The 26,767-nt window shown below is 37.7% G+C and overlaps 1 protein-coding gene across 1 annotated transcript in view; it reads left to right on the forward strand.

Moving 5' to 3' along the window:
* Window positions 1-26,767, forward strand: part of ATR (ATR serine/threonine kinase) — a 134,853-nt gene that overhangs the window by 71,775 nt on the left and 36,311 nt on the right. The window contains exons 28-35 of the mRNA XM_008067301.2: window positions 775-953; window positions 3,333-3,497; window positions 4,846-4,937; window positions 8,087-8,178; window positions 8,413-8,590; window positions 10,867-11,046; window positions 11,796-11,955; window positions 15,362-15,541. Of these exons, the coding sequence (XP_008065492.1) occupies window positions 775-953; window positions 3,333-3,497; window positions 4,846-4,937; window positions 8,087-8,178; window positions 8,413-8,590; window positions 10,867-11,046; window positions 11,796-11,955; window positions 15,362-15,541 (1,226 nt within the window). The remainder of the gene's footprint in view (window positions 1-774; window positions 954-3,332; window positions 3,498-4,845; window positions 4,938-8,086; window positions 8,179-8,412; window positions 8,591-10,866; window positions 11,047-11,795; window positions 11,956-15,361; window positions 15,542-26,767) is intronic.

Here is a 26,767-nt window from a genome sequence, read left to right on the forward strand (position 1 = left end):
AGGTCGAGGCTGCGGTGGCTGGGAGCGGCCACTGCACTCCAGTCTGAGCGACAGAGTGAGACTCCGACTCAAAAAAAAGAAAAAAAAAGAATTTATAAACTAGATTGTCCTCATTTAGAAGTTCCATGTTTTCAACCTGAGAAATCTGCTTGGAAAAAAAGGAGTTTTAATTTATGTATTTTCTTAGAATCCTAAAAAATATTCTAAATTACCCATGGCTTTACTTTGAAAGCTCTTTACTTCCAATTTCCATTGTACTAGGTGATATTGTGTATATGACAACCCAAGAAAATGCAAGTTGATAACAAAGAATTCTAAACTTTAGAATGAAAAAGAAAGCTATTTCCATAGGTCTACTCTTTCCCTACTTCTATTAATATTTTCATAGTCATCAATAAAAATTATAACTAATCTTGTATCTTTTATATTATCCTTATATCTTTTCAACATTTAATAATAGATGTACATTTAATCCTCACTACAACATTGTAAGTAACACAAAGCAGGTACAAATATTTTCCTTTTATGGTTAAAGAAACAGAGGCTCAGTAAGTTAAATTACCATCCAAAGTTAGGTAAGTAATAATAGTAGAGTTGGAGCAAGACTTTGAGCAATCATCCTGTTGTTAGTTACATGTTAAATGTGATATCTATTACATTTAGATTAATATACTTAGTGAAATGCATTCCACTTAGTTACTTAAATTGCTTAAATTACTTTTAATAGTTCGTTTTATAAGTCTTTAATTACTCAATTTTTTAAAAATAATCTAGCTTCTACTGTGGATTATGAAGACTATAAGAGCGTAACTCGTTTTCTAGACCTCATACCTCAAGATACTCTGGCAGTAGCTTCCTTTCGCTCCAAAGCATACACAAGAGCGGTAATGCACTTTGAATCATTTATTACGGAAAAGAAGCAAAACATTCAAGAACATCTTGGATTTTTACAGGTTTGGAGTTAATATAGTGAATTTAGTAATGAAAATTAATGGTGCCAGTCTTTTACAGTTATGTTGTTCATTTTATTGAATATTTTAGATGCTGTACTAGGCATTAGATATTTGTAAGCACTTTAGAAGCTTATATGGGGAAAGATAAACATCAGTTTGGTGTTATATCTTAGCTACAGTGACACAGATATGTCCTGAAGAAGGATACTTAACTCACCCTCTATGTGGGAGATGGGAGTGGGTGACCCAGGAGTCAAGAATGACTTCTTGGAGATGATGACTTAAAGAAGGAGAGATAGTTAGGGAGGAAGGCAAGACATTTTAAGCAAAGGATCTCTGTAGAGTTGGGAAAGAGCATGGTATATACTAAAAAGTAAAGCATCGGTTTTGGAGTGGCAGAGGAAAAATAGAGATTTGAACAGAGGAAGGATCACAAATAACAGAGCACCTTTTAAGTCTTCTTGGAGATGTGAACTAGGGAAGTGTTAGGGCCACAATTACATTTTAGCTAAATGCCTGTGGCAGTTGTGGAGGGATAATTTAGAAGGGTATGACTTAAGGACTTACTGTTTTCCTAGTGAGACCTGTGGGCCTGAATTTGAGAATGGGTAAGTGTAGGGAGGAGCAGGGATGTACTGGTTATGTCAAGTATCAGGCATGAGAATGCTGGTGAAATAATGGTTTGGGTGAGGTTATGACTGTGTAGAGAAGAAATGAATATAAGGGCAGGTGGGGCTAATACAATGAAATTAAATAAGAGATCAAGATTGGTGGGCTTTTCAGATCAAAAGGCAAAGTGTGATAGAATAACTGGAAAATCTGTGTTCTTTCTTGTGTAGCTTTCAGTCTATGGTTCATTATTAAAATCTTTCCCTTAGAGGGATGCTCAGCTCCCCTGTCTTTAATCCACTGTGTTGTACTCACTTTGTAAAACTCCAACCATGTAAGCAGCTGAGCATTGCTGGAAAAAATCACACAGTGGGCTTTATGGCTAGTTTCACTTTAAGTGCATGATCTCAAACATCTTTAACACTGCAGGACTCTAACCTCATCTTCAGTCCTGCTGTCCTTCTCTAGTAAGCCCGCTTTCCCATCCAGATGACTGTCTCATACCTTCTCTTCACTTCCCTGCTTTCACCTCAGTCTCAACTGATGATCTTGCTTCATCATTCATTAAGAAAATAGAAGCCAAATGTCTACCATTTGCACCATGTTTTTCTTCCCTTATGTTATTCGTAGGAAAGGATCCCTTCCTGTTAAAATTCAATCCTTCTCAATTTCAAGGATTTAACTCCTTCAAATACTCCTTCTTTCCCTAGTATTATTCTTTTTCTGAAGCAGTCTATACAGCATATATACATGCTCTGGTATCTCCTGTCTTAATTCCCTTAATCTTAAATTCTCCCGTATACTTCCCAACTCCCTCTTTCCCTTCATAGCCAGTTTTTGAAAGAATTGTCTATCTTCCCCATACTCTATTCACTTCTTTGTATCTCAGTCATTCTTTGCCCATTCCAACAAGACTTTTCTTTTCTCTTGGTGCTGTCTTGCTAAGAAAGTCAGTAGCCTCCATGTTACCAAATCCAATAAACATTTCCCAGTCCTCATTCTCTTAACCTCAGTGTCATTTGACCACACCTTTCTCATTAAGACATTTGCTTTTCTCCCTTGGCTTCTGGGGTATTTTGTTCTCGAGGTTTCTTAAAATGTATCTTATTTCTCCTCTGTTTCATTTGTCAGCTTTTCCTTATTGATAAGTGTAGAAACTCTAGTCTCCATCTTTAGCCTTCTTATGTTCTCTGTCTTTTCATTTCCTACATCATCCCATCCTTTCCCCTATCCTGAAAGATTGTTTTTGTGCTAATTGAATCTCAAATTTTTGTCTTTAACTTGCATATCTCCTTTGAGCCTGGATTGATGCCTTGGTTTTCTTGAAGGCATTTCAATACCGATATATGAAAATGCTTATTTAAATTTATAAAAATTTAAAAATGCAATTATAAACTGTACTTAACAGAATCTATTATTCAGTTGGATTCAAAGAGAGTTTCAGGATCTTGAGGTTCTTTATAGCTCTCCTGATCAGTAACAGTTACTGGTGTAGATTTATGTTTAAGTGGAATAAGAATTGAGGCTGAGGAGGAGAATCATTTGAGCCTAGAATTTCAAGACCAGCCTGGGCAATTTAGCAAAACTCTATCTTTACAATACAAAATACCTGGAAATAATTTTATAATTTTATTTTGACTTTGCCTTGAAACAGATACTTATTCTTACTTTGAGGAAAAATTTCTCTTTTTCACATGAACTGGTAATTTTATGGTTTTAATTTCAATTGTGTTTTTTTCTCATTTGATTTTTTAAAATTATTGAACAAAGAAATTGTATGCTGCTATGCATGAACCAGATGGGGTGGCTGGAGTCAGTGCAATTCGAAAGGCAGAACCATCTCTAAAAGAGCAGATCCTTGAACATGAAAGCATCGGCTTGCTGAGGGATGCCACTGCTTGTTATGATAGGGCTATTCAACTAGAGCCAGACCAGGTAAGATAATAATTGAAAGGCAACATAATGAAAATAGCCCTGAACAGGAACTCTGGGAATCTTATTTTTAATAGTGTCTCTACCAGTGTCATAATGTGTCTAGAACATATTTAACCCTCTCTGAGTTTGAGTTTCCTAGATTTCAAAATCATTTCCAGTACCAAATTGCTATTACTTTAGAAAGCCCACCATAAATGAGATTTGCTGTAGAGTATATCTATACTAAAATGTGCATTTAATAATTCTTAAATGTATATAATTTAGGCTTGGTGTTAAAAGTACAAGCAATGCATGCATTTTTAGTAATAGCGATTCTATTCATACATAACCTGAGAAACTTTTCTTATTTCACACACACCCCACACCCCCCCAACTCACTTTCCTGCAAATCTCTGAATCGGTCCCATAGAGTGTCTGAGCTATGATTACTAATGGGGGCAAGTTGTCTAGTGGGACAGAAAGTTTTAGAATCATTGACTTATATCTTACCTTAGATTCTAATTTTGGGGTATTGCTTTTTGTTGTATTTGACATGTTTCGTCTCTCAGAAGCTCAGTGTGTAAGTCCTTTATTTTTCAATGTTGTTTTCATTTTAAAGAATATTGCATAATCCCACTTAATTTTGTAGTTGCTAAAGCCCAAAATCTATATTAACCATATTAGGACCTTTGAGTTTTAATATTTATGTGAGATGCAACCCAAATCTTTTAATTAAATTTTTAGTCTTTTGATTATTATCACATCTAATGTTAATATTCTCACATATGAACCATTATTGTTATTCTCATAATAGCAAAATTTTCATAATGAATTTAAAGCAATCAATTACTTGCTTAAGTTTCTACTTGTCTTTCTTCTGTCTCCTCCACTCGCTTATTTCTAAAACAGTTTGGATAGAAAAAAAAAATAATTCAGCCTTGCCATTTCTGTTATTGAATGGTCAAGGAAACCCTGTATAAGAATAAATATGTGTGAACAAGAAAAAAAAATTTATGTGAGAAATATGACAATCTTTAAACAAAATATTAAAGATATTAGATGCTTTTATAGTCATTACTTTTACATTTGATCTGAACCAAAAAGTAGATCAAATCTGGAAAAACAATAAATTTAATTAGAGATTTTTTTTAGGTTGTCTGCATTTATTTCTGTTATTTTAAATGTGTTAAGATATTGATAAAGGGTCTTGCCATGTAGCTGACATTTAAAGCAACTCAATTGCTAAATTAAGAAAGGTACACACAATGACGTAGATGGTAATTTTTAAAGATATTAGGTAAACTGTTTTTTGGTTCCCAAGATATATTTGAGGTGATAATTGCTGTTTTAAATGTTTTTAAATTTCTAGATCGTTCATTATCATGGTGTAGTGAAGTCCATGCTAGGTCTTGGTCAGCTGTCTACTGTTATCACTCAGGTGAATGGAGTGAATGCTAACAGGTAATATTTTGTTAAATAATTTTCTTTTTTTTAGCAAATTGCACACAGCTAAGAAAAAAAGAATGATTTTGTTTCATCATTCTATTTGGGAAATTTTTAATTAGTGAGTTTGGTGACTTCATATTTACTAAATTAATGAAATGTTATGTTTTCGCGGTGGTGGAGATAAGCCCTCCCCAATTTTTTTTTCCTGCTTTTTCATAGTTAATCTACCATTCATCAGTTTATCTTCTGTCTAGAGTCATCCTTGAATTAGATTTATTTTTAAGACAGGACATTTCCAGAGTCCACCTATTGGTGACGCTCATATGGGCATTTCCTGGTCTTCAAAAGACATCTATGCTCTGTTTACATTATCAGCACCAGCTATTTTCTGTGCTGGAGGTGATGGAGGGGACTTTTATGACTGATTTATGGAATACCACTGGGTAGACTGTGTGGGTTGATTGTACCCTAAATGATTAATGAATATGAAAGCAGTTTTCCTTTCCTAAAGAAAGTGAGTTTATTATAGCAAACCAAATTATACAAAAAATAATATTATCTTTGGCAAAGATTAAGGATGAACAGTTCTTCCATTTTGGAGATTAACTGTGGAAATTGGCTCTGCTCTTTAATCTGCTTTGCTGTGAGAGCTGAAAGCCTTACTCCTTAATATATTCAGCAGACCCCAAATGACTATTCTGGGCAGGAAGGTCTGGTCTAAAGGGAATGCGGTCTCAAGTTATTAAAGAGCACATAGACCATTCTTTTAATTAGACTACTCTGAAGCTGGCTTTTTCCAAGTATAATTTCTATAAGTTCTAAAAGTTTGATTCATAAAGTCTACCATTCTATAATGTCTGATAGCAAAGAAATCCACTGTTGGTCAGATGGTATTATAATAGTGGAATTTATGAAAATACAAGAGAAACTTTGCAGGAGTAGAGAAGAAATGGTTATATGTTATAGATATGTTTTTCCACATTAGTTGAGAGACCTTATGAATAAATAGATTGCATAAATTTCAGAAAGTTTGTCATGGCTCAAATTGGGGTGTTAAATTTCCTTTTGACATAGACTGCACAGTTAGATTCTGCTTGTCTTCTCTTTGGGTCTGGGATACATGAAGCTCCTGATCTTTGGGTTGTGAAAAGGTGTGTGTCAATATTCAATGAAGGGATGCTGTATCATAGTGAAGCAAGTGATCACTAAGGGGACATATTTGTCTTGGGGATGATCTCTATTTGCAGATGTTTTTCCAAAAATATTGACTGTGCTTCTGTGCTTGTCCTATATATCTTTCTTTTTTATGTATATACTTACTTTTTCTTTTCCTTATTTTTTTAAAGAGACATTATCTCTGTCACTTAGGCTATAGTGCAGTGGCACAATCACAGCTCACCCTTGCCTCAACCTCCTGGGCTCAAGTGATTCTCCCACCTCAGCCTCCTGAATAACTGGGACTACAGGCATGTACCACCGTGGCTGGCTAATTATTACTATTTTTTTTTATAGAGATGTGCCTTGCTATGTTGCCCGGGCTGGTTGTAAATCTTGGCCTCAAGCAATCCTCGTAGCTCGGCTTCTCAAAGTATTGGAATTCCAGACCTGAGCCACCATGCCTGGCCCATTCTTTTTAATGTACCATTTAATGTGGATAAATTCTCATAGCCTGATTCTCATTGCCATTTGGTACTTTCTAGTGTAAGACTTGGTGTGACACAACCCCTCTGGATAGCAAATACTGATAATTTTACTCAGATTTTTATCCTGAAGTTTTTATATTTTGGTGTCTGAAGGTAACCTTGTAAGTCGTTCATAGTTGAATTTTTGAAAATTACATTTCTGTTGTATTTCTTTTAGCCTTTTTCTAAGTTGTTTTTGGTAGTATTCATATTTAGAAATTGGAACATACTTTATGCTGCTATTTTGGGTTTTTTTTGTAAGTAAATATTGATTGGGCCACTTGTTATATTTCCTTTATGTGTTTTTACTGCAGAAAGAATAAGGAGAGGTTTTGAGGATGTTAGTCCCAGCCTATCACCTTATTTATAATATATATGTATGTGCTATATTCAGTGTTACTAGATAATTAAGTGGAAAACTGTGCCTAGCCCAGGATCTAGCATATAGCAGATAATCACATGGTATGATTAATAAGAAACATGAAGAAAGTCTGTGCAGTCCATGATCCCAAGTATCACTGATCATCCCAGTGTGACCTAAATAGAATGTTTTGAAAAAAAATAATTAGCCTGTATCACACTGGTTTTGCAAACTCAAATTCAAACTAGTTGAAAGTAGTTTGAGAATAGATGTATATTTTAGGTAGCTAGTTTTACATACTTTGTTATGCCATTAACATCATTTATAACTTTCTTATTCTCTTGGTACTGAGTGTCCTATGCACTCCCCAACTGTCTCTGACCGACATCACTGCCCCCAAATCCTAAGTTATTAGAATTGTTTACCTCTGAATTTACATGTGTTCACTTGACTCTTTTTCTTCTTTGTTCTTTGTTCAAGTTAAGTATGCAGCTAATTTACAGTGAGCTTTGTTATTGTCCATGAATTAACTCTGCTTTAATATACGGCACAATTTAATTTGTTGAAGAATGGCGTTTTGTTTTGTTTTGTTTTTTTGAGTTGGAGTCTCACTGTCGCCCAGACTGGAGTGCAGTGACCGCTCCCGGCCACCGCAGCCTCGACCTGCTGGGCTCCGGCGATCCTTCCGCATCAGCCTTCCGAGTAGCCGGAATGACAGGCGTGCGCTACCACGCCCGGCTAATTTTTTATTTATTGTAGAGATGAGGTCTCGCCAAGTTGCCCAGGCGGGTCTCGAACCCGCGGGCTCAGGCAATCCACTCACCTCAGCCTCCCAAAGGCGCGGGATTACAGGCTGAGCCGCCGAGCCCAGCTAAGAATGGCATTCTTAAATGGCTCTGTCAGAAGAAATTAGTGAAAAATATTTTTAAGGAACGGAAAGATTAGAATTTTCTGGGTTGTTTCTGAATAGAGATACTTATTTTATATCTCACTACAAAATATAATACAAATATAATAAATAGAGCAGTACATAAATACATTATAATATTAAACCAATGAAAAATCTGTCATTTTAAGTTTAATTAAATTAAAGTTTAGTTGATATGGGTTTCTTTTACTAGATCTGAATGGATGGATGAATTAAACACATACAGAGTGGAAGCAGCTTGGAAATTATCACAGTGGGATTTGGTGGAAAACTATTTGGCAGCAGGTAAAATTACTTCTTAAAATATAAGCAGTTTTAATATGCCATAAATATTCAGACTTAAGTAGCTTAGCAACATTCATAATTGATTTCTTAGCCTGTTTTATGATTGCCATGTTTAGTCATTCAAAGAGTGAAACCATCTGTTCAGGATTTCTATTGCCATTTTATCAAATAAAATAAAACTGACTCTTGGACCCAGCTACCGTGTCATTTCTTGACTCGTCATTTGTTTTTCAGATGGGAAATCTACAACATGGAGTGTCAGACTGGGAAGGCTATTATTATCAGCCAAAAAAAGAGATATCACAGCTTTTTATGATACATTGAAACTAGTGAGAGCAGAACAAATTGTACCTCTTTCAGCTGCAAGCTTTGAAAGAGGCTCTTACCAACGAGGATATGAATACATTGTGAGGTATATTAGGGTTTCCATTTTTATATTCCTGGTCTGTAAATGTCATGTCACCTGATGGGATTGGAATTTTTTGATGAGTAAAAAATTGATATGTTTGGTATCATGCATAGCTACACAAAATGGCTCTTTCACTCCTTTTACCTCATACTCTCTACAAGTTTTTTAAAAAAATATTCTAACATACATCCTTTTAATTGGAAAGGCAATTGTGATACTAATGAAAACATTTTTAAAAATCTTATATTTGTCTTCTGTAATGTCATAGGTTAGTTTCTATATAACCTAAATACAATGTAAACATCTACTGTACCTGGCACATTGGTACTTGGTACTTATTGATTCCTTTTCCTTCCTATTTAGAAATGCATTTGACATTTCCCCTGAAAATATAGGTATTATGTCACCAAAAATAATACTAACTTAGAGATGAGGAAGAAAATGAAGAAAAACATTTTAGGTCTATTAAGTCTACCTGAGGAAAAAAATAATAAATATTGTAATAGAAGTATAATAAATTTAAAATATAACTAAATAATTTTTTAAAAGTTAGAATACTTTGCTGTACTTATTATCAGTCCTATTGGTAACACCTTAATAAAACCAGAGATTTGACCACTGAATTTAATTTTGTTCTGTAGATACTCAGCTATATCTTTGTGCCTTAAACACTGAATCATAGACACTATTATGCGAGGGAGAAAATAGCTAGTGTGACTATATCACAGCTTCCATCACTCTTTTTTTTTTTGAGTTGGAGTCTCACTCCGTTGCCCAGACTGGAGTGCAGTGGCCACTCCCGGCCACTGCAGCCTCGACCTGCTGGGCTCCAGCTATCCCTCCGCCTCAGCCTTCCGAGTAGCCGGAATTACAGGCATGTGCTACCACACCTGGCTGATTTTTTTATTTATTGTAGAGATGAGGTCTTGCTGCCCAGGCGGGTCTCGAACCCGCGGGCTCAGGCAATCCACTCACCTCAGCCTCCTAAAGGCGCAGGAGTACAGGCTGAGCCACCGAGCCCGGCTCCATCACTCTTAGAAAAAAAAAATAGCACATTAATTTTATAAATTTTTACCGGCATCTACTATGCTAGGCTCTCTTACTGTAGCACCAATATATGTAAATATTTTATGCTGGTTTATAATGGAGCCCTGTTTTCCCTTATCGTCATGTAGATGATAAAGTTTGATTTTCATGCATTTGAGTCTAATTTTATGTATCTTCCTCCAATTTAATTCATAGGAATTTGGGAAACGCAGCAAATACCTAAATTTAAAAAAAATTTTAATTACTTTTTTTTTTAAGAGATGAAGTCTTGCTATGTTGCCTGGGCTGGAGTGCAGTGACTGTTCACATGCATAGTCATAGTACACTTGAACTCCTGGACTCAGGTGATCCCCAGACTCAGCCTCCAAAATAGCTAGGAATGCAGGCACATGCCACCATGCCCAGCTAAAGCACTAAATATTTATTTACTTATTTTTGAGTTGGAGTCTCACTCTGTTGCCCAGGCTGGAGTACAGTGACACGATTATGACTACTGCAGCCTCGACCTACTGGACTCAGACAAATCTTCTGCCTCAGCCTCCTGAGTAACTGGGACTACAAGTGTGCACCACCACATCCATCTAATTTTTTTATTCTAGAGATGAGGTCATGCTGTGTTGCCCAGATTGGTCTCAAACTCCTGGGCTTAGGCAATCCTCTCGCCTCTGCCTCCCAAAGTGTTGGGATTACAGATGTGAGCCACTGTGCCTGACCAGCACTAAATATTTAAACCAGCATAAATTGGTGTTTACATCTAATTTTAAAAGATATAAATATTACTGTTTATATAGCAAGAATATATACATATTACTATATATTACTACCAAAGAAAACTGCATATTTTTTAAAATCTGTTTTTTGAGTTGGGGTTGGTTCTCACCGTGTTACCTAGGCTGGAGTGCAGTAACATGATCATGGCTTAATGCAGCCTTGACCTCCTAGGCTCAGGCCATCCTTCCTCCTCAGCCTCCCAAGTAGCTGGGACTATATCATGCCAAGCTTATTTTTTTGTGAGACAGGGTCTCACTATGTTACCTGGACTGGTCTTGAACTCCTCGGCTTAAGCGAGCTTTCCACCTCGGCCTCCCAGAGTGCTGGGATTAAAGGCATGAGCCACCGTGCCTGGTGAAAACTACACATTTTAAATTCTGTATGACTGATTTAAAGTATCTATGAGATTAATAAAGTTAATGTGATGATAACATTTTAACACATGCTCTATCTGTCTTCAGATTGCACATGTTGTGTGAGTTGGAGCATAGCATCAAGCCACTTTTCCAGCAGTCTCCAGATGACAGTTCTCAAGGAGATTCTCTAAACTGGGCAGCTCGACTAGAAATGACCCAGAATTCCTACAGAGCTAAGGAACCCATATTGGCTCTCCGGAGGGCTTTATTAAGCCTCAACAAAAGGTCTTTCACACTACTTTTTTTTAATGTTAATTATCTTGAAGTTAGTATTTGGATACTATGTGGGAGTATTTCTGTTTGCTAATTTTCTGTTTTAATCTATATCTTTCCATTTTCTTTCTTTTTTTTTTTTTGAGTTGGAGTCACTCTGTTGCCCAGACTGGAGTACAGTGGCACCCTCCCAGCCACCACAACCTCACCCTGCTGGGCTCCTGCAATCCTTCCACCTGAGCCTTCCAAGTAGCTGGAACTACAGGCGCATACTACTACGCCTGGCTCATTTTGTTTATATTTTATCGTAGAGATCAGTCCTCACCAAGTTGCCCAGGCGAGTCTTGAACCTGTAGGCTCAGGCAAGCCACTTACCTCGGCCTCCCAAAGTGCTAGGATTACAGGCTGAGCCACCGAGCCCAACCTATCTTTCCATTTTCAGTTGTGAAGTCTACAGTACATAGGTTGAAACGAACCTAGAACTGAAGACTCACTTTTATTTTCCATTTATCTTTTTTTAGATGTTAAAAGCATATATGGGGGAGCTACTAATAAAAGTCAAGAATAAGTGTTTCATGACTTGTAATAGGTAAAACAGTATCATAAGAATATAAAAATCAGGGTTTTTAAAACAAATTAATCATTGATTCCTTTGAAAGAGTATATTGAAAACGTTCTATGTTGAGAAGTGATTTTAGTGAAGTTGGTGAATACGCTATCAAATGGTCTCTTTCTCCCCCTATTTTGTCACTTTCCTTTAGACCAGACTACAGTGAAATGGTTGGAGAATGCTGGCTACAGAGTGCACGAGTAGCTAGAAAGGCTGGTCACCACCAGACAGCCTACAATGCTCTCCTTAATGCAGGAGAATCAAGACTTGCTGAACTGTGTGTGGAAAGGGCCAAGTGCCTCTGGTCTAAGGTAATGGCCAAGCAGTTGTCATCAGATATATATTCTGTTGGAGATTATGTACTTTCTGCAAAGGCCTGACTGAGAGAACATTCCTACTCAAAGTTAAGAACCTTCTTTTTTGGTCACTTTCCTTTGTTATTTTTCTACCATAGTCTAGAAGAAACTGTTCCTTTTACCCTACAGTCTTCAGATACATTCCCATTTTAAGACTGTATACGCAGTTCTTTCAATTTTCATCTATCCTACATTTTTCTTGAGGATAATCGCCAACTCTTAATTTATTTTTGCCTTTAGTATGTATACAAGGTATATGTAGTAGGCACTCAATAATATTTGTTAAATAAACATAAATGTTCCTTGCTTATATCTTTGAAGGTAATTAGTTCTGTGCAGACTTGCCTGTATTGCTGCCAAGATTCATCTCTAATCTAGCCTGTCAGGAAGGACCTAGCATCAGAACAGAAGTTCCTAGCAATCCTCAGATTAAAGCAATAGCAATAAGAAGGGGTCTTTTAAAATATCAGAACTACTTGCGGAGCTAATGAGCCAGATTTAAATGACTATTACTTATATATCTCTTCATGCTTATCTTCAGTCTAGAATTAGTAATAGGCATAGCATGTTCTGAAATTGATGCTTAGCAAGTATAGTTGGTGGCATTTATGGTTATACCAACTTTGTGGTGGCTGAGAAAATACAGGAGAGAAGTTTTTTCCTGGATGGGAGGGGAAAGTAATAATTCAGCCTGTGTTAGTCAGTACCTGGTCATTTTATTAGCTAGTTATGGTCTATGAATTGTAACACCTTAAATGCAATATTTTCAAAATGTTATCCTTTACCTTAATACAAATCAGTACTTAATATCTGTTTCTCCTCTTATAGTCCCTATTTTTCTGAACAAGACTTTATTCTGTCCTCCTACCTAAAGCAGAAATCTGGCATCATGTTAAACTCTTTCCACACCCTTGCTTTTCACATCCAACTGAAAATCACAAACCTTTGTTCTTCAACCTTAGAAATATCTTTTGAGTCCTCCCTCTTATTTATTTATCCAGCTTAATTCATGCCCTTATTATTTATAGCTTCTAATAATAACAGCCTTTTGTAGGGTCTCATCATTTTCCTGTGTATGTTCCTGTGATCTTTCTAAAATACACATTGAATCATGTTGCTCCTTCAAAAAGATTAAATTATTTAAAGTATTCTTCAAGCCAGGCTCGGTGGCTCAGCATGTAATCCCACGCTTTGGGAGGCTGAGGTGAGTGGATTGCCTGAGCCCGCGGGTTCGTGACTCACCTGGGCAACTTAGCAAGACCTCATCTCTACAATAAAAAAAAAAAAAAAAAAAAATTAGACGGGCGTGGTAGCGTGCGCCTGTAGTTCCAGCTACGTGGAAGGCTGAGGCGGAAGGATCGCAGGAGCCCAGCAGGTCAAGGCTACGGTGGCCGGGAGCGGCCACTGCACTCCAGTCTGGGCAAGAGAGTGAGACTCCAACTCAAAAAAAAAAAAAAGTATTCTTCAGACCTTTAGAATTAGGGCTGAACTGTAGGATGTACACAAATCCCTTTCTGATCGAGTCCTCGCCTATCTCTTCAGCTTCATTCGTTACTATCTCACAAACTTTTTGGGCTTCAACTAAAATCAGACTACCTGCTTTTCTCCAATTAAAATGATTATTCTATCTTCCTAGAATGTCCTTCACTAAATTCTCTGCCAGGAAGATTTCTACTTATTCTTTAGGACTAATTCAGATTTTCTTCTTTGAAAGCCTTTCCTGACTGCTGCTTTCCTCCATTTTCCTGTATCTTCAAGTAGACGTAGGCCCTCTAGAACACCCATGTGTATTCATTCCTTTGTTATAACAATTAGCACAATGTACTGTTATTTTGCATAGGCTATTTCTTCACATAACTATGAACTTTTTTAAGCCAGAGATTTTGACTTATTCATGATTGTTATCCTTCCAATTACCTACATATATCTTCCTTTCCCTGCACTTCGACTACAGTCCTCCCTTGATATCTTCAGAGGACTCCTCATGGATACTGAAATCTGTCAGTACTCAAGTCCCTTATATAAAATGGCATAGTAATTTTATATAACCTACACACATTCTCCCATATACTTTTTTTTTTTTTTTTTTGAGTTAGGGTCTTAGTCTGTTACTCAGGCTGGAGTACAGTGTCACAATCCCAGCTCACTATATAACCTTGACCTCCTGGCTGAAGCATCCTCCTGGGCCTAAGTGATCTTCCTCCCAAGCAGCTGGGACTATAGGCATGTGCCACCACTCCTGGGTAAACTTTGTATTTTTTTTGGAGTTGGAGTCTCACTCTGTCGCCCAGACTGGAGTGCTTTGGCCGCTCCCGGCCACCACAGCCTCGACCTGCTGGGCTCCGGCGAACCTTCTGCCTCAGCCTTCCAAGTAGCTGGAACTACAGGCGTGCGCTACCACGCCCGGCTAATTTTTTGATTTATTGTAGAGATGAGGTCTCGCCAAGTTGCCCAGGCAGGTCTCGAACCCGCGGGCTCAGGCAATCCACTCACTTCAGCCTCCCAAAGGCGCGGGATTACAGGCTGAGCCACCAAGCCCAGCTGTATTTTTTGTAGAGATGAGGTCTCACTATGTTTCCCAGGCTGGTTTTGAACTCCCGGCCTCAAATGATTTTTCCCTCCCTGGCCTCCCAAAGTGTGGGATTACAGCTGTGAGCCACTGCACCTGGCCGTCTGGTATACTTTCAATCATCTCTAGATTATTTATAATACGGTGTAAATGCTATGTAAATAGTTGTTATACTATTTCTTATTTGTGCTGTTTTTTTACTGTTTGGGTTTTTTATTCCTAATCTTTTCTTTTTTAAAGATACAGTGTCTTGCCCAGGCTAGAGTACAGTGGTGCAATCATAATTCATCGTAATTTTGAATTCCAGGGCTCAAGCAATCTTCCTGTCTCAGCCTGCGGAATAGCTAAAGGCCTGTGCCATCATGCCTAGCTAAATTTTGCATTTTTTGTAGAGACAAGGTCTTGCTATGTTACCTAGGCTAGTCTTGAAATCCTGGCCTCAAGCAATCCTCCTGCCTTGGCCTCCCAAAGCACTGGTATTACAAGCATGAGCCACTGCACGTGGCCATTGCTAATGTTTTCAGTCCACTGTTGGTTGAATCCATGGATGTGGAACCTGTGGATATGGGGGACTGAATATAATTCTAAAATGAGCAAATAAATATGAGAGTTCTGCATGAAATGAAGCAATACTTTTTTGAATTTTATTTTAATAAGAGAGAAATGAAAGATAAACATGAAATTACAAATAGATTTTTAAAAACTTTATTTCATGAACTAAACATTCTGTTTTGCAGAAAAAAGAAATATGATTTTAAATTTAAAGTGTTATTGTTGCCTTTTTTCTTTTAGGGTGATGTTCACCAAGCACTAATTGTTCTTCAGAAAGGTGTTGAATTATGTTTTCCTGAAAATAAAACCCCACCTGAGAGTAAGAACATGTTAATCCATGGTCGAGCTTTGCTACTAGTGGGCCGATTTATGGAAGAAACAGCTAACTTTGAAAGCAATGCAATTATGAAAAAATATAAGGCAAGTATATATGTAATGCAAGTTCAGTGAACTCAGTGAACCCTTTTTGTTTTTAGAACTGGATAAAATGATTTTAAAGTTCATATGGAAGAAAACATGTGTAAGAATAGCAGGGACTTTTTTTGACTTTTTATTGTGTATATAACATAAGTAAATAGAATTATCACAAAGTAAATACACTCATCAAACCACCACCCAGATAAAAAAAATAGAATATTATTAGAACTCTTGACTCCCACCTTCACCCCAATAATCACTATTCTCTCCTTTTCCAAAGTTAACTGCATCTTATTCTGAAAATTTTTGAGCAAACACAATGTATGACTTCCTTACTAGGTATTAAGCTTTACATAAATGGTGTTTTAGGAGATACAATCAAGGAAAAAAAAATTCGGTGGAAATATAAAAATACTTTGAACTAAATGACAATAAAAATATGACATATCAAAACCTATTGAATGCAGCTAAAGTCATTCTTAAAGGAATCTAAAATGTTATTTGCATATGTTGGAAGAAAATAAAGGCTGAAAATTAACACGCTAAGTATCCATCTCAAGAAGTTAGAAAAGGAACTGAAAAAGAGGGAGAAATAAAAACAAACAAACAAAAAGTAGTAGAAAGGAAATAATAAAGCCAAGAGCAGATGGCTGGAATTTGTGGGCAGACTAACTAAGAGAAAGGCATTAAACAGATCAGGAGTACCTGTCTACATAGGAATCACCTTGAGTTGTTGGCTGAATACCAAGCTGCACATGAATAATTCAGAATTCTATGAAGCCAAGCTAGGAATAGCTGCTGGGGAAAGAACAAACATGGAGAGGCTGTAAGAACAATTTCCAGACTTCACAGAGTGTAGCCGCCTCCCAAAGTGCTGGAATTACAGACATGAGCACCCAAGCCTAGACCAGATTAGGATTTTAAAACAGCTACTGTAAATAAGCTCTACAAGTTTGAGAACCTAGACAACAACAAGAGCATGATAAGGAAAGACATCAAGGATATATGAAAGACCTAAATGAGACTAAGAGCCAAAGCAAGTGACACAACACAGCCAATGCTAATCTTAAATCCAGGACATGTTGAGTTCTGAGAAGGATATATATAGGAGTCCAGTTCCTGCTCCCTTGCTTACAAAAAGATAACCATGCCACCTAAGAAATTAATCTTGCTTTGCATCAAAAAGGCAGTGATAATGAGGCAGATCCTGTGGCCATAATTTATAAGTTCTCCCTTCCCAGTGGAGAGATCTTCTGAATTTATTCCAATATTTAGGGCACATCAACCTCTGAGGCACACAGGAGCTCACCAATACTCAACAGCAAAATTTGCTAGCAGATATTCCCAGTCTCCCATCTCCGCTGGGAAGTGAAACCTGGTTTAGGGGAGAGAGATGCCCTCAGAAACTAGCTTTTAGGTTCTGATTGTTTTGAGAACATCCTAATTTCCTATCATAATGGCCTGAGTCGCCTCCTGTGCTTGTTGCCTATACACGAAGTAGGCAGAAGTGCTCAGAAAAGAAGGAGGCTTACAACTGTAGAATGACATGAGGATCAGAGAGATCACATATTGCATGATTTCATGTATATAAAATGACCATAATAAGCATAATAAGAAGGTGGATTAACGGGTCCAGAGGCTAGAGGTTGTGGATGAGAAGCGACTGGTAATTGGCATGGTTTATTTTTGGAGTGATGAGAATATTCTGGAATTAGATAGTGGTGATGTTTATACAACTCTGTGAATATACTGGAAAATCACTTTAAGAGTGTGATTTTATAGTATATGAATGATATCTCAACCTTTATATATTACTCAAATGGAATTCTTTAGATGAAAATTATACCTGAAAGGAAAAATGCCTAGTATTGTAGTAACTTGAACTCTCATTATTGCTGTGGGAATGTGAAAATTAATATACACCTATCATGTGACCTAGCTAGCCATTCTATTTCTAGGTATTTCTAGAGAATTAAAATGAGATTTACAGCAAATTAGGTATCACCAAACTAAAGATCAATGAAATTGAAGACATAGCAGTAGAAGCTCATAAAAAAGAAGCATGAAGGGTAAAAACAGACTTAAAAAAAGGGGGGGGGGGCCAGGCACAGTGGGCTCATGCCTATAATCCCAGCGTTTTGGGAGGCGGAGGTGAGAGAATTGCCTGAGATCAGGGGTTCGAGACCAGTCTAGACAACTTGGCGAGACCTCATCTCTACAATAAATAAAAAAATTAGCTGGTCGTGGTGGTGCATGCCTGTGGTTCCAGCTACTTGGAAGGCTGAGGCAGAAGGATCGCCTGAGTCCAGCAGGTTGAGGCTGTGGTAGCCATGAGTGTGCCACGGCACTCCAGCCTGGGCGACAGAGTGAGACTCTAACTCAAATAATAATAATAAGTAAAAACAGAGCCCAGATCCTCTGTTGTCTGTAGGATAATATCAAGACGTCTAATATATGTGTATTTAACGTTTCAGAAGAAGAGGGGAAAGAGCTGAAGGACAGAAAAGGCATTCTAAATATAAGAATAAATAGAAAACATACAGTAGAAAGGAGCAACAAAGCTGAAAGTTATGTGAAAAGACCAATAAAATTAGTAAGTCCCTTGTGGGATTAATAAATTAAAAAAGAGAGAAGCCATACATTACTAATGTCTGGAATGAATAAAGGTAAATCAGTATTGATCTTTCAGACATTGCCTACATCATAAGAGAAAATGGCCACCTTGAGGCAACACAATGAAAAAAATTTATTTATTTATTTATTGTAGAGACGAGGTCTCGCCAACTTGCCCAGGTGGGTCTCGAACTCGCGGGTTCAGGCAGTCCACTCGCCTCAGCCTCCCAAAGTGCTGGGATTACAGGCTGAGCCACTGAACCCGGTCTGAAAATTTTAAAAGGGATAAATTTCTAGGGAAAAAAAGTAAAAATTTTCCAAACTTGACAGAAGAAGAAATAGAAAGTCTCAATAGTTCTCTAATTGTTAAAGTAATTAAACAACTTATCACAAAGATAACGTCAAGGTTATTGTGGTTCACTTTTGAATTTTACCATATGTTTAAAAGAGAAATAATAGCCATCTTTTAGAATAGGAAAGATGAAACACTTCCCAACTTATCTTTGGAATTCAGCATAGCCTTGATACTAAAACCTAACGAACATCCCAAGAAAATAAAAACTCATTTACCAAATAGAGGGTATCTACAAAAACTTCTACTAAACAGTAAAATATTGACAACTTTCATTTTGAGATTGAGAAGGGAATGGATTCCCACTATCTATTTAGCTAGTATGATAAGGGAAGAAAAAGAAAAATATATAAGGATCAGGAAAAAAATAAAACATTTAATTGCAAATGATATGATTATGTATGTAAAAACTTCAAAAGGTTATAAATTATTAGAACTATTGAGTGACTTTAACAAGACTGCTTGATACAATATAATATATAAACACCAACTTTATTTCTATATACCAGCAAGAAAAGAATTTAAAACATACTATTTACAAGCAACTGGTGCTTAAATAGTTGGATATCTGTGTGAAGAAAAAAATGATCTTCAACCTCTACTACATACTGTAGGCAAAATTGCTTCAAATTGAATTATAGACCTAAACAAAAAAACTAACTTTATAAACTTCTAGATGAAAAAAATAGAAGAAAATCCTTACAACATAAGGGTAAGCAAAAGTTCCTTAGATCACAAAAACATGAACTAATAAATTGGATTTCTGTCAAAGTTACAACCTATTCTAGAAAAGACATTGTTAAGAAAATGAAAAGGTAAGCCATAAACTGAGAGGAAATACTTGGAATACGTATTTGACAGGATTTTTGTCAATTATAAAGAACTCTAAAACTTAATAAGACAGACAGCTCAATTTAAATCTGCAAAATCTTGGATAGACACTTCATAAATAATACATACAGATGGCCAGAAAGCACATGAAAAGATGCTTAACATCATTAGTCCAGAAGATATCACACTTCCAGACTTTAAACTTTAAGGCTACAAATATCAAAACAGCCTGGTATTGGTACAAGAACAGGTATATAGACCAGTGGAACAGGATAGAGATTCCGGAAGCAAGCCCTTAATTTCTCAACCAACTCATCTTCAACAAAGCCTCCACCAACAACCACTGAGGAGAGGAACACCTATTCAGTAAATGGTGCTGGGAAAACTGGCTGATCACATGCAGAAGACTGAAACAGGATCCTGACCTATCACCATATACAAAAGTCAACTGTAAATGAATCAAAGACTTAACTGTGAAACCTCAAACTGCAAGATTCTTAGAAAATGTAGGAGACACCCTTATGGAAATTGGAGTAGACAACCAATTCCTGATCAAAACCCTAAATGGGCTGGGTGTGGTGGTTCAAGCCTGTAATCCCAGTACTTTGGGAGGCCATGGTGAGTGGATAGCCTGAGCCCGTGGCTTTCAGACCAGCCTGGCCAACTTGGTGAGACCCCCGTCTCTACAATAAGTAAAAAAATTAGCTGGGCGTGGTAGCGCACACCTGTAGTTCCGGCTACTTTGAAGGTGAAGGCAGAAGGATCACCTGAGCCCAGCAGGTTGAGACTGCAGTGGCTGTGAGCAATGGAGTGAGACTCCAACTCAAAAAAAACAATAAACCCCTAAATGTCCAATCTATAAGAGACAAATAGGACCTCATCACACTGAAAAGCTTCTGCAAAGCAAAAGAAACCATCAAGAAAGCAGGGAGACAGCACACAGAATGCAGAATAATTATTTGCCAACTGTGTATCTAACAAAGGCCTAACATCCGGGATCTACAAGGAACTCAAATGTGCTGAAAGGGAAAAGCAAAGGGCCCATCAAAAAGTAAACAAAAGACATGAATAGACACATCTCAAAAAACAGGCAGCCAACAGACACATGAAAAAGTGCTCAGCCTCACTAATCATCAGAGAAATGCAAATCAAAACCACATTGAGATACCACTTAACCCCAGTAAGAGTGGCCATCATTAATAAAGCAAAAAACAGCCGGGCTCAGTGGCTCAGCCTGTAATCCCGCACCTTTGGGAGGCTGAGGTGAGTGGATTGCCTGAGCCCACAGGTTCGAGACCCGCCTGGGCAGCGAGACCTCATCTCTACAATAAATCAAAAAATCAGCCGGGCGTGGTAGCGCATGCCTGTAATTCTGGCTACTCGGAAGGCTGAGGCGGAAGGATCCCTGGAGCCCAGCAGGCGAGGCTGTGGTGGCTGGGAGCAGCCACTGCACTCCAGTCTGGGCGACCAAGTGAGACTCCAACTCAAAAATATAAAAAATAAAAATAAGTAAATAAATAAATAAAGCAAAAAACAATAGATGCTGGTGAGGATGCAGAGAAAAAGGGAACGCTTTTTCACTGCTGATGGGAATACAAACTAGTTCAGCCTCTGTGGAAAATAGTGTGGTGATTCCTAAAAGAATTTCCATATGACCTAGCAATCCCCCTACTGGAAATATACCCAGAAAAACTCATCACTTTACACAAAAGATACCTGCACATGCATGTTTATTGCAGCACTATTCACAATAGCAAAAACATGGAACCAACCATGTTGCCCATAGAAACTGGACTAGATTTTTTAAAAATATGGTACATATACATGATAGAATATTATGCAGCCATAAAGAAGGACAAACATATGGGCTTCACTTGGATGTACTTAGAGTCTATCATACTCAGTAATCTATCACAGAAACAAAGAACTGAGTAGCACATGTTCTTACTTATAAGCGGACCCTGAACATTTACGTAATACTATAAGAGAGGAATTGCCAGTAGCCGGAAACTGCCACGGGCAGGGCACATAACATCAATAAGGGTATCTGATTTCAAAGCAGGTGAAGTGGGGATCAAAGGGAGGCCCAAACTTTGCCTGTATGGTGACTACTTGTATACCTAATCCTGAATTGTACCCCACATCTTTAAAATAAAATAAAATAAATTAAAATAAAAAGCATTATTAGTCATCAGGAAGATGCAAATTAAAACCAAAATGAGATAACACTTTACATGTTAGAATAGCTCGTGTCTCAAAGACTAACATTACCTATTATTGCAACAAATGGACCTGGTTGGAATATAAAAAGTTAATACCACATTCCATACAAGATAATTACATATGTCTATATAGACTTGCACACAAATGTGTTTAACAGCTTTATTCATGAAAAATGGAAATTTGTATAATATAATTCTACTCTGCTAAGAAGAAATGAACTATCAGTACTTGCAAAAAAGTGGAGTAATGCCACAGACATGCTGAATGAAAAAAGGATCTAACAGAATACATACTTGTATGATTTCATTTATATGAAATTTTAGAATAGGTAAAACTAACATATATGGTTAGGAATTACATCATTAGTTGCCTGGGTAGTCGGGAGGAGTTTGGTGGCAAAAGTGGATGAATGCAAGAACTTTTGAGGGAGTTAGAAATGTTCATTACCTTGACCAGAGTGATGGTTGTATTTATGATGGGTGTATATATTTGTCAAAAGTCAACAATTGGTACACTTAATGTATAAGTTTTATTGTATGAAAGTTACTCCTTTAAAAAGTTTCTTTAAAATTTTAAAAGATGCCATTTAGTATTGCAACAAAAATATGAAATACTTAGTATTAAGTTGCACAAATGAACCCTCCAGAAAGTGAAAACTAAAATATTATTGAGTGAAATAAAAAAGATCTAGATAACTTGGCAGTTATAACACATGTATGGATGGGAAGACTCAATAATATAAAGATGTCATTTCTCTACAAATTGACCCAGAGATTTAATACAGTCTTCATCAAATGCTAACAGGTAATTGACAGTTAGAATTTAACGTTTATGTGAAAACACAAAGGTCAGAATAACCAAGACACTTATTTTCTCATCACCCTTATTTTTTTTAATTATAATTTTACTTTATTTATTTATTTATTTATTTTATTTTTGAGTTGGGGTCTCACTCTGTTGCCCAGACTGGAGTGCAGTGGCACGCTCTGGCCACCGCAGCCTTGACCTGCTGGACTTCAGCGATCCTTCCGCCTCAGCCTTCCAATAGGTGCCGGAACTACAGGCACCTATTACTACACCTGGCAAATTTTTGATTTATTCGTAGAGACGAGATCTCGCCAAGTTGCCCAGGCGGGTCTCGAACTCGTGGGTTCAGGCAATCCACTCACCTCAGCCTCCCAAAGTGCTGGGATTACAGGCTGAGCCACCAAGCCAGGCCATTAATTTTTATTTTAAAATAATCTTAGACTTTAAAATGTTGAAAAATAGTATAAAGAATTTCCATGTCTACCCTTTACCGTGTTTCTCCTAATTGTATTTATCTTTTGAGTCCAGTCTCATTCTGTTGCCCAGGCTATCTACCACCAAGCCTGGCTAATTTTTTTACTTTTTGTAGAGACGAGGTCTTGCTACAACCCAGCCTTGAATTTAATGACTCACACAATCCTCCCGCCTCATCCTCACAAAGTGCTAGTATTACAGGCATGAGCCACCAATGCCAGGCTATCCCCTATTTTAGTATCTTACACAATCATGGTATAATTACCAGAAATAGGAAATAAACATTGATAAACAATACTGTTAACTATACACATTATTCATATTTCACCAGATTTCTCCATAGTGTCTTTTCTGTCTAGAATCTAATCCAGGATCCCATATAGCACTAGTTGTCACATCTACTTAGTCTACTCCAACCTATCTGAGATACTCTTGACTATATTATGTGAGGAAAGGTACAGGGAGGAAATAGATGGTGCAATCAAAAAAAGTAATTGAGAGTTTAATGAAGAATTAGGTTAAGGGATCAACAACAGAAGGTACAATTACCCTATGGCTAGCAACAGCTAGGGATCACTGCAGTTCTAGACCCTAAGGAGCAAGAGGGGAGAGCATTTTCTGGGCTCTGTAAAGAGAGCTATAGTTGTAGGAAAGAGCCATTGAACCAGAACTTGACATTAGAAAAATAAATACTGTCAACTACAGTCGAGCAAGGAGAAAATCAGGGAATATAAAGACCCTAACCTCACTCTTCTCCTGCCCTCTAATTTGCTGCTGTTACCTTCAATTACCTGAACCTGACAGGAAGCCAGAGGGCAAATAGGCCCGTTAATGTAAATCCCATTGTCAACCTTCTGGGGCACTGAGTACGGTTGAAAAAGCAAGTATATCTGGAGGGAGAATATGAGAATCATGAACGTATATAGCAAAACTTTATAAAGGTAAAGTAATTAAGATGGTAGTCTATTTTTGTAAGGTTAGACAAATGAACCAGTAGAACAGCACAGAGATCCCAGACAGCTTCCTGATGATATTATAGAATACTGAAGGATAGTCTTTTTTTTTTTTTTTTTTGAGTTGGAGTCTCACTCTGTCACCCAGACTGGAGTGCAGTGGCCGCTCCCAGCCACCGCAGCCTTGACCTGCTGGGCTCCAGCGATCCTTCCGCCTCAGCCTTCCAAGTAGCCAGAATTACAGGCATGCGCTACCACGCCCGGCTGATTTTTTTATTTATTGTAGAGATGAGGTCTCACTGCCCAGGCAGGTCTCGAACCCACGGGCTCAGGCAATCCACTCACCTCAGCCTCCCAAAGGCACAGGATTACAGGCTGAGCCACCGAGCCCGGCAAGGATAGTCTTCAATCAATGCTGTTGTGCCATTTGGATATCCTAAAGAAAAAAAAATCGTACTTGATCCCGTCTTCATACCATAAACAAAAATAAACTTTAGGTAGATTTAAAAAAAAAATCTAGTTCAGGACTTCTTAAACAGAACAATAACACTAATTAAAAAGAAACAATATGGAGGGCAGAGGTGGAAGGATCTCCTGAGCCCAGCAGGTGGAGGCTATGGTGACCATGAGCGTGCCACTGCACTCTCACCTGATTGATAGAGTGAGACTCCAACTCAAAAAAAAAAAAAAGAAACTATAACTTCTATGTATCAGAAGATGTAATTGTGAGTTAGAGGCAAACTACAGATTGAAATACATTTGTAATACATATAAATGATAACAAGCTTGTATCCATAATATAATAGAACCTGACATGTCCCCATAGGATATGTACAAGAATGTTTATAGGCCAGGCATGGTGGCTCACATCAGCACTTTGGGAGGCTGAGATGAGAGGGCTGCTTGAGCCCAGGAGCTTGAGACCAGCCTGGGCAATACAGCACGACCTCGTCTCTACAAAAAAATTATTTTACAAAGCCAGATGTGATGTCTCATGCCTGTAGTCCCAGTTACTCAGAAGACTGAAGCGAAAGGACCACCTGAGCCCAGGTATATGCAACAACTTGGATTCATCTCACAAATACAAAGAAAGAAGCCAGGAAAAAAATAAGAATACAATTGTATTAGAGATTGAGATAGTGGTTACTTTTGGGGGAAAAGAGGGGTAGTGATTTAGAGTATGAATGGTAGGGTTCATGTTTCTGGAGTTCTTAAATAGGGGTGATCAATTGTGATACTTGATCAAGCTGCACATATAAGATTTGTGTATGTTTCTGTATATGAATTTTGTTTTTCAAAACAGTAAAACCTTAACTACAAAGGAAGATAGAAAGAAGGAGGGAAGGGACGAATGGAAGGAGGAGATTTTTTTTTTCTTTTCCCAATCTCCACTCATCCTGTTATTTCAGCATCCTTTCCACCATGGGAGGAACTTTTATGTGGGGGTAATTGCTTTGTGACAATTGATCAAGCTGTAAACATAAAATTTGTGTATTTTTCTGTATGTGAATTTTACTTTTGAAAATAAAATGTTAAAGGCTAAACTAGAAAGGAAAGGAGAAGAGTAAGGAAGGAAAGGAAGGAAAGAGGGAGGGAGGAACACATTGAATAATATGGGTTTTTTCTGATGGAAGAGGCATACTGGCAGCAGCAGCCTTTCCCTAGCATGTAACACACATCTAATTATGTCATTCTGTCCTCTTTTCTCAAGCAGTTTTGTGTCTGTTGGGTCTCAAGGTTATATTTATTGGAAACTCAAGGTCTCATTGAAGGTTCCTGGTCTAAACTGTATTCTCAAACTTGCTTAGATTAAAAGTGGAAATTCATTAAAAACAATTTTTTTAGCCGGGCTCAGTGGCTTAGCCTGTAATTCCACGCTTTGGGAGGCTGAGGTGAGTGGATTACCTGAGCCCGCGGCTTCGAGACCCGCCTGGGCAGTGAGACCTCATCTCTACAACAATCAAAAAATCAGCTGGGCATGGTAGCGCATGCCTGTAATTCCGGCTACTTGGAAGGCTGAGGCGGAAGGATCGCCGGAGCCCAGCAGGTTGAGGCTGCGGTGACTGGGAGCGGCCACTGCACTCCAGTCTGGGCGCCAGAGTGAGACTCGAACTCAAAAAAAAAAACCACTATGTTTTTGGTCATTTGTCCTATGTAATTCCCATCACATTTCAAGTAATATGTCACAGATGCAAGGGTGAAAGCATCTGAAGGAAATGGCTTGGACAGTAGAAGCAAATGTTGAAGAGAGTTCAGATGAGATCAGAATTGGAGAGTGTCTCTTGGATTTAAGGAACTGCTTTAGTGGAATGGTGAAGACTGAAGCCAAAAAGAAATAGTTTGAGGAATGAATGTGAAGTAGAGAATTCTTTTTAGAAGCCTGCTTATAAAGGATAGAGGGCAATAACTTGTGAGAGTTCTTGGGAAAAATAAGATACGTGATTTTCATTTGACCTCAATTTTTATGCTTTTTAAAGTTCTATCCCCTTCAGAGGTTTAATATTACTTCTACTTTCACTTCTGTCGCCTTCAGAGGTTTAATATTACCTCTACTTTCACAGAGGATTTTCAAGAATACCTTTCACGGTATATGAGTATATATATACGCGCATACATAAAAAACACTTTAGTTCATCTGGAAATTTTTTGCTGTATCCTATAAGGTAATAATATAAATAGAGTTTTCTTCTCCTAAATAACTAATTACTCCAGCACCATTTCGGTTTGGCCAGTGGACAACCCACCAGAACCAACCAGCTATCCTGAGAAAACCTTTTTAAGAAGGTAGCTATTCCTTATCCACATCGAAGAGTGAGTCTGTTTGTGTGTGTGTATGTTGGTGTCTCATTCTGTCACCCAGGCTGGAGTGCAGTGGCTTGATTATGGCTCACTGCAGCCTTGCCAATTCCTCCCACCTGAACCTCCCAAGAAGCTGCTGAGACTATAGGCTCATGACATCACACGTGGCTAATTTGT

Source organism: Carlito syrichta, unplaced genomic scaffold, assembly GCF_000164805.1.
Source record: "Carlito syrichta isolate Samal-C Ts95f unplaced genomic scaffold, Tarsius_syrichta-2.0.1 Scaffold309473, whole genome shotgun sequence".
Taxonomy (NCBI): domain Eukaryota; kingdom Metazoa; phylum Chordata; class Mammalia; order Primates; family Tarsiidae; genus Carlito; species Carlito syrichta.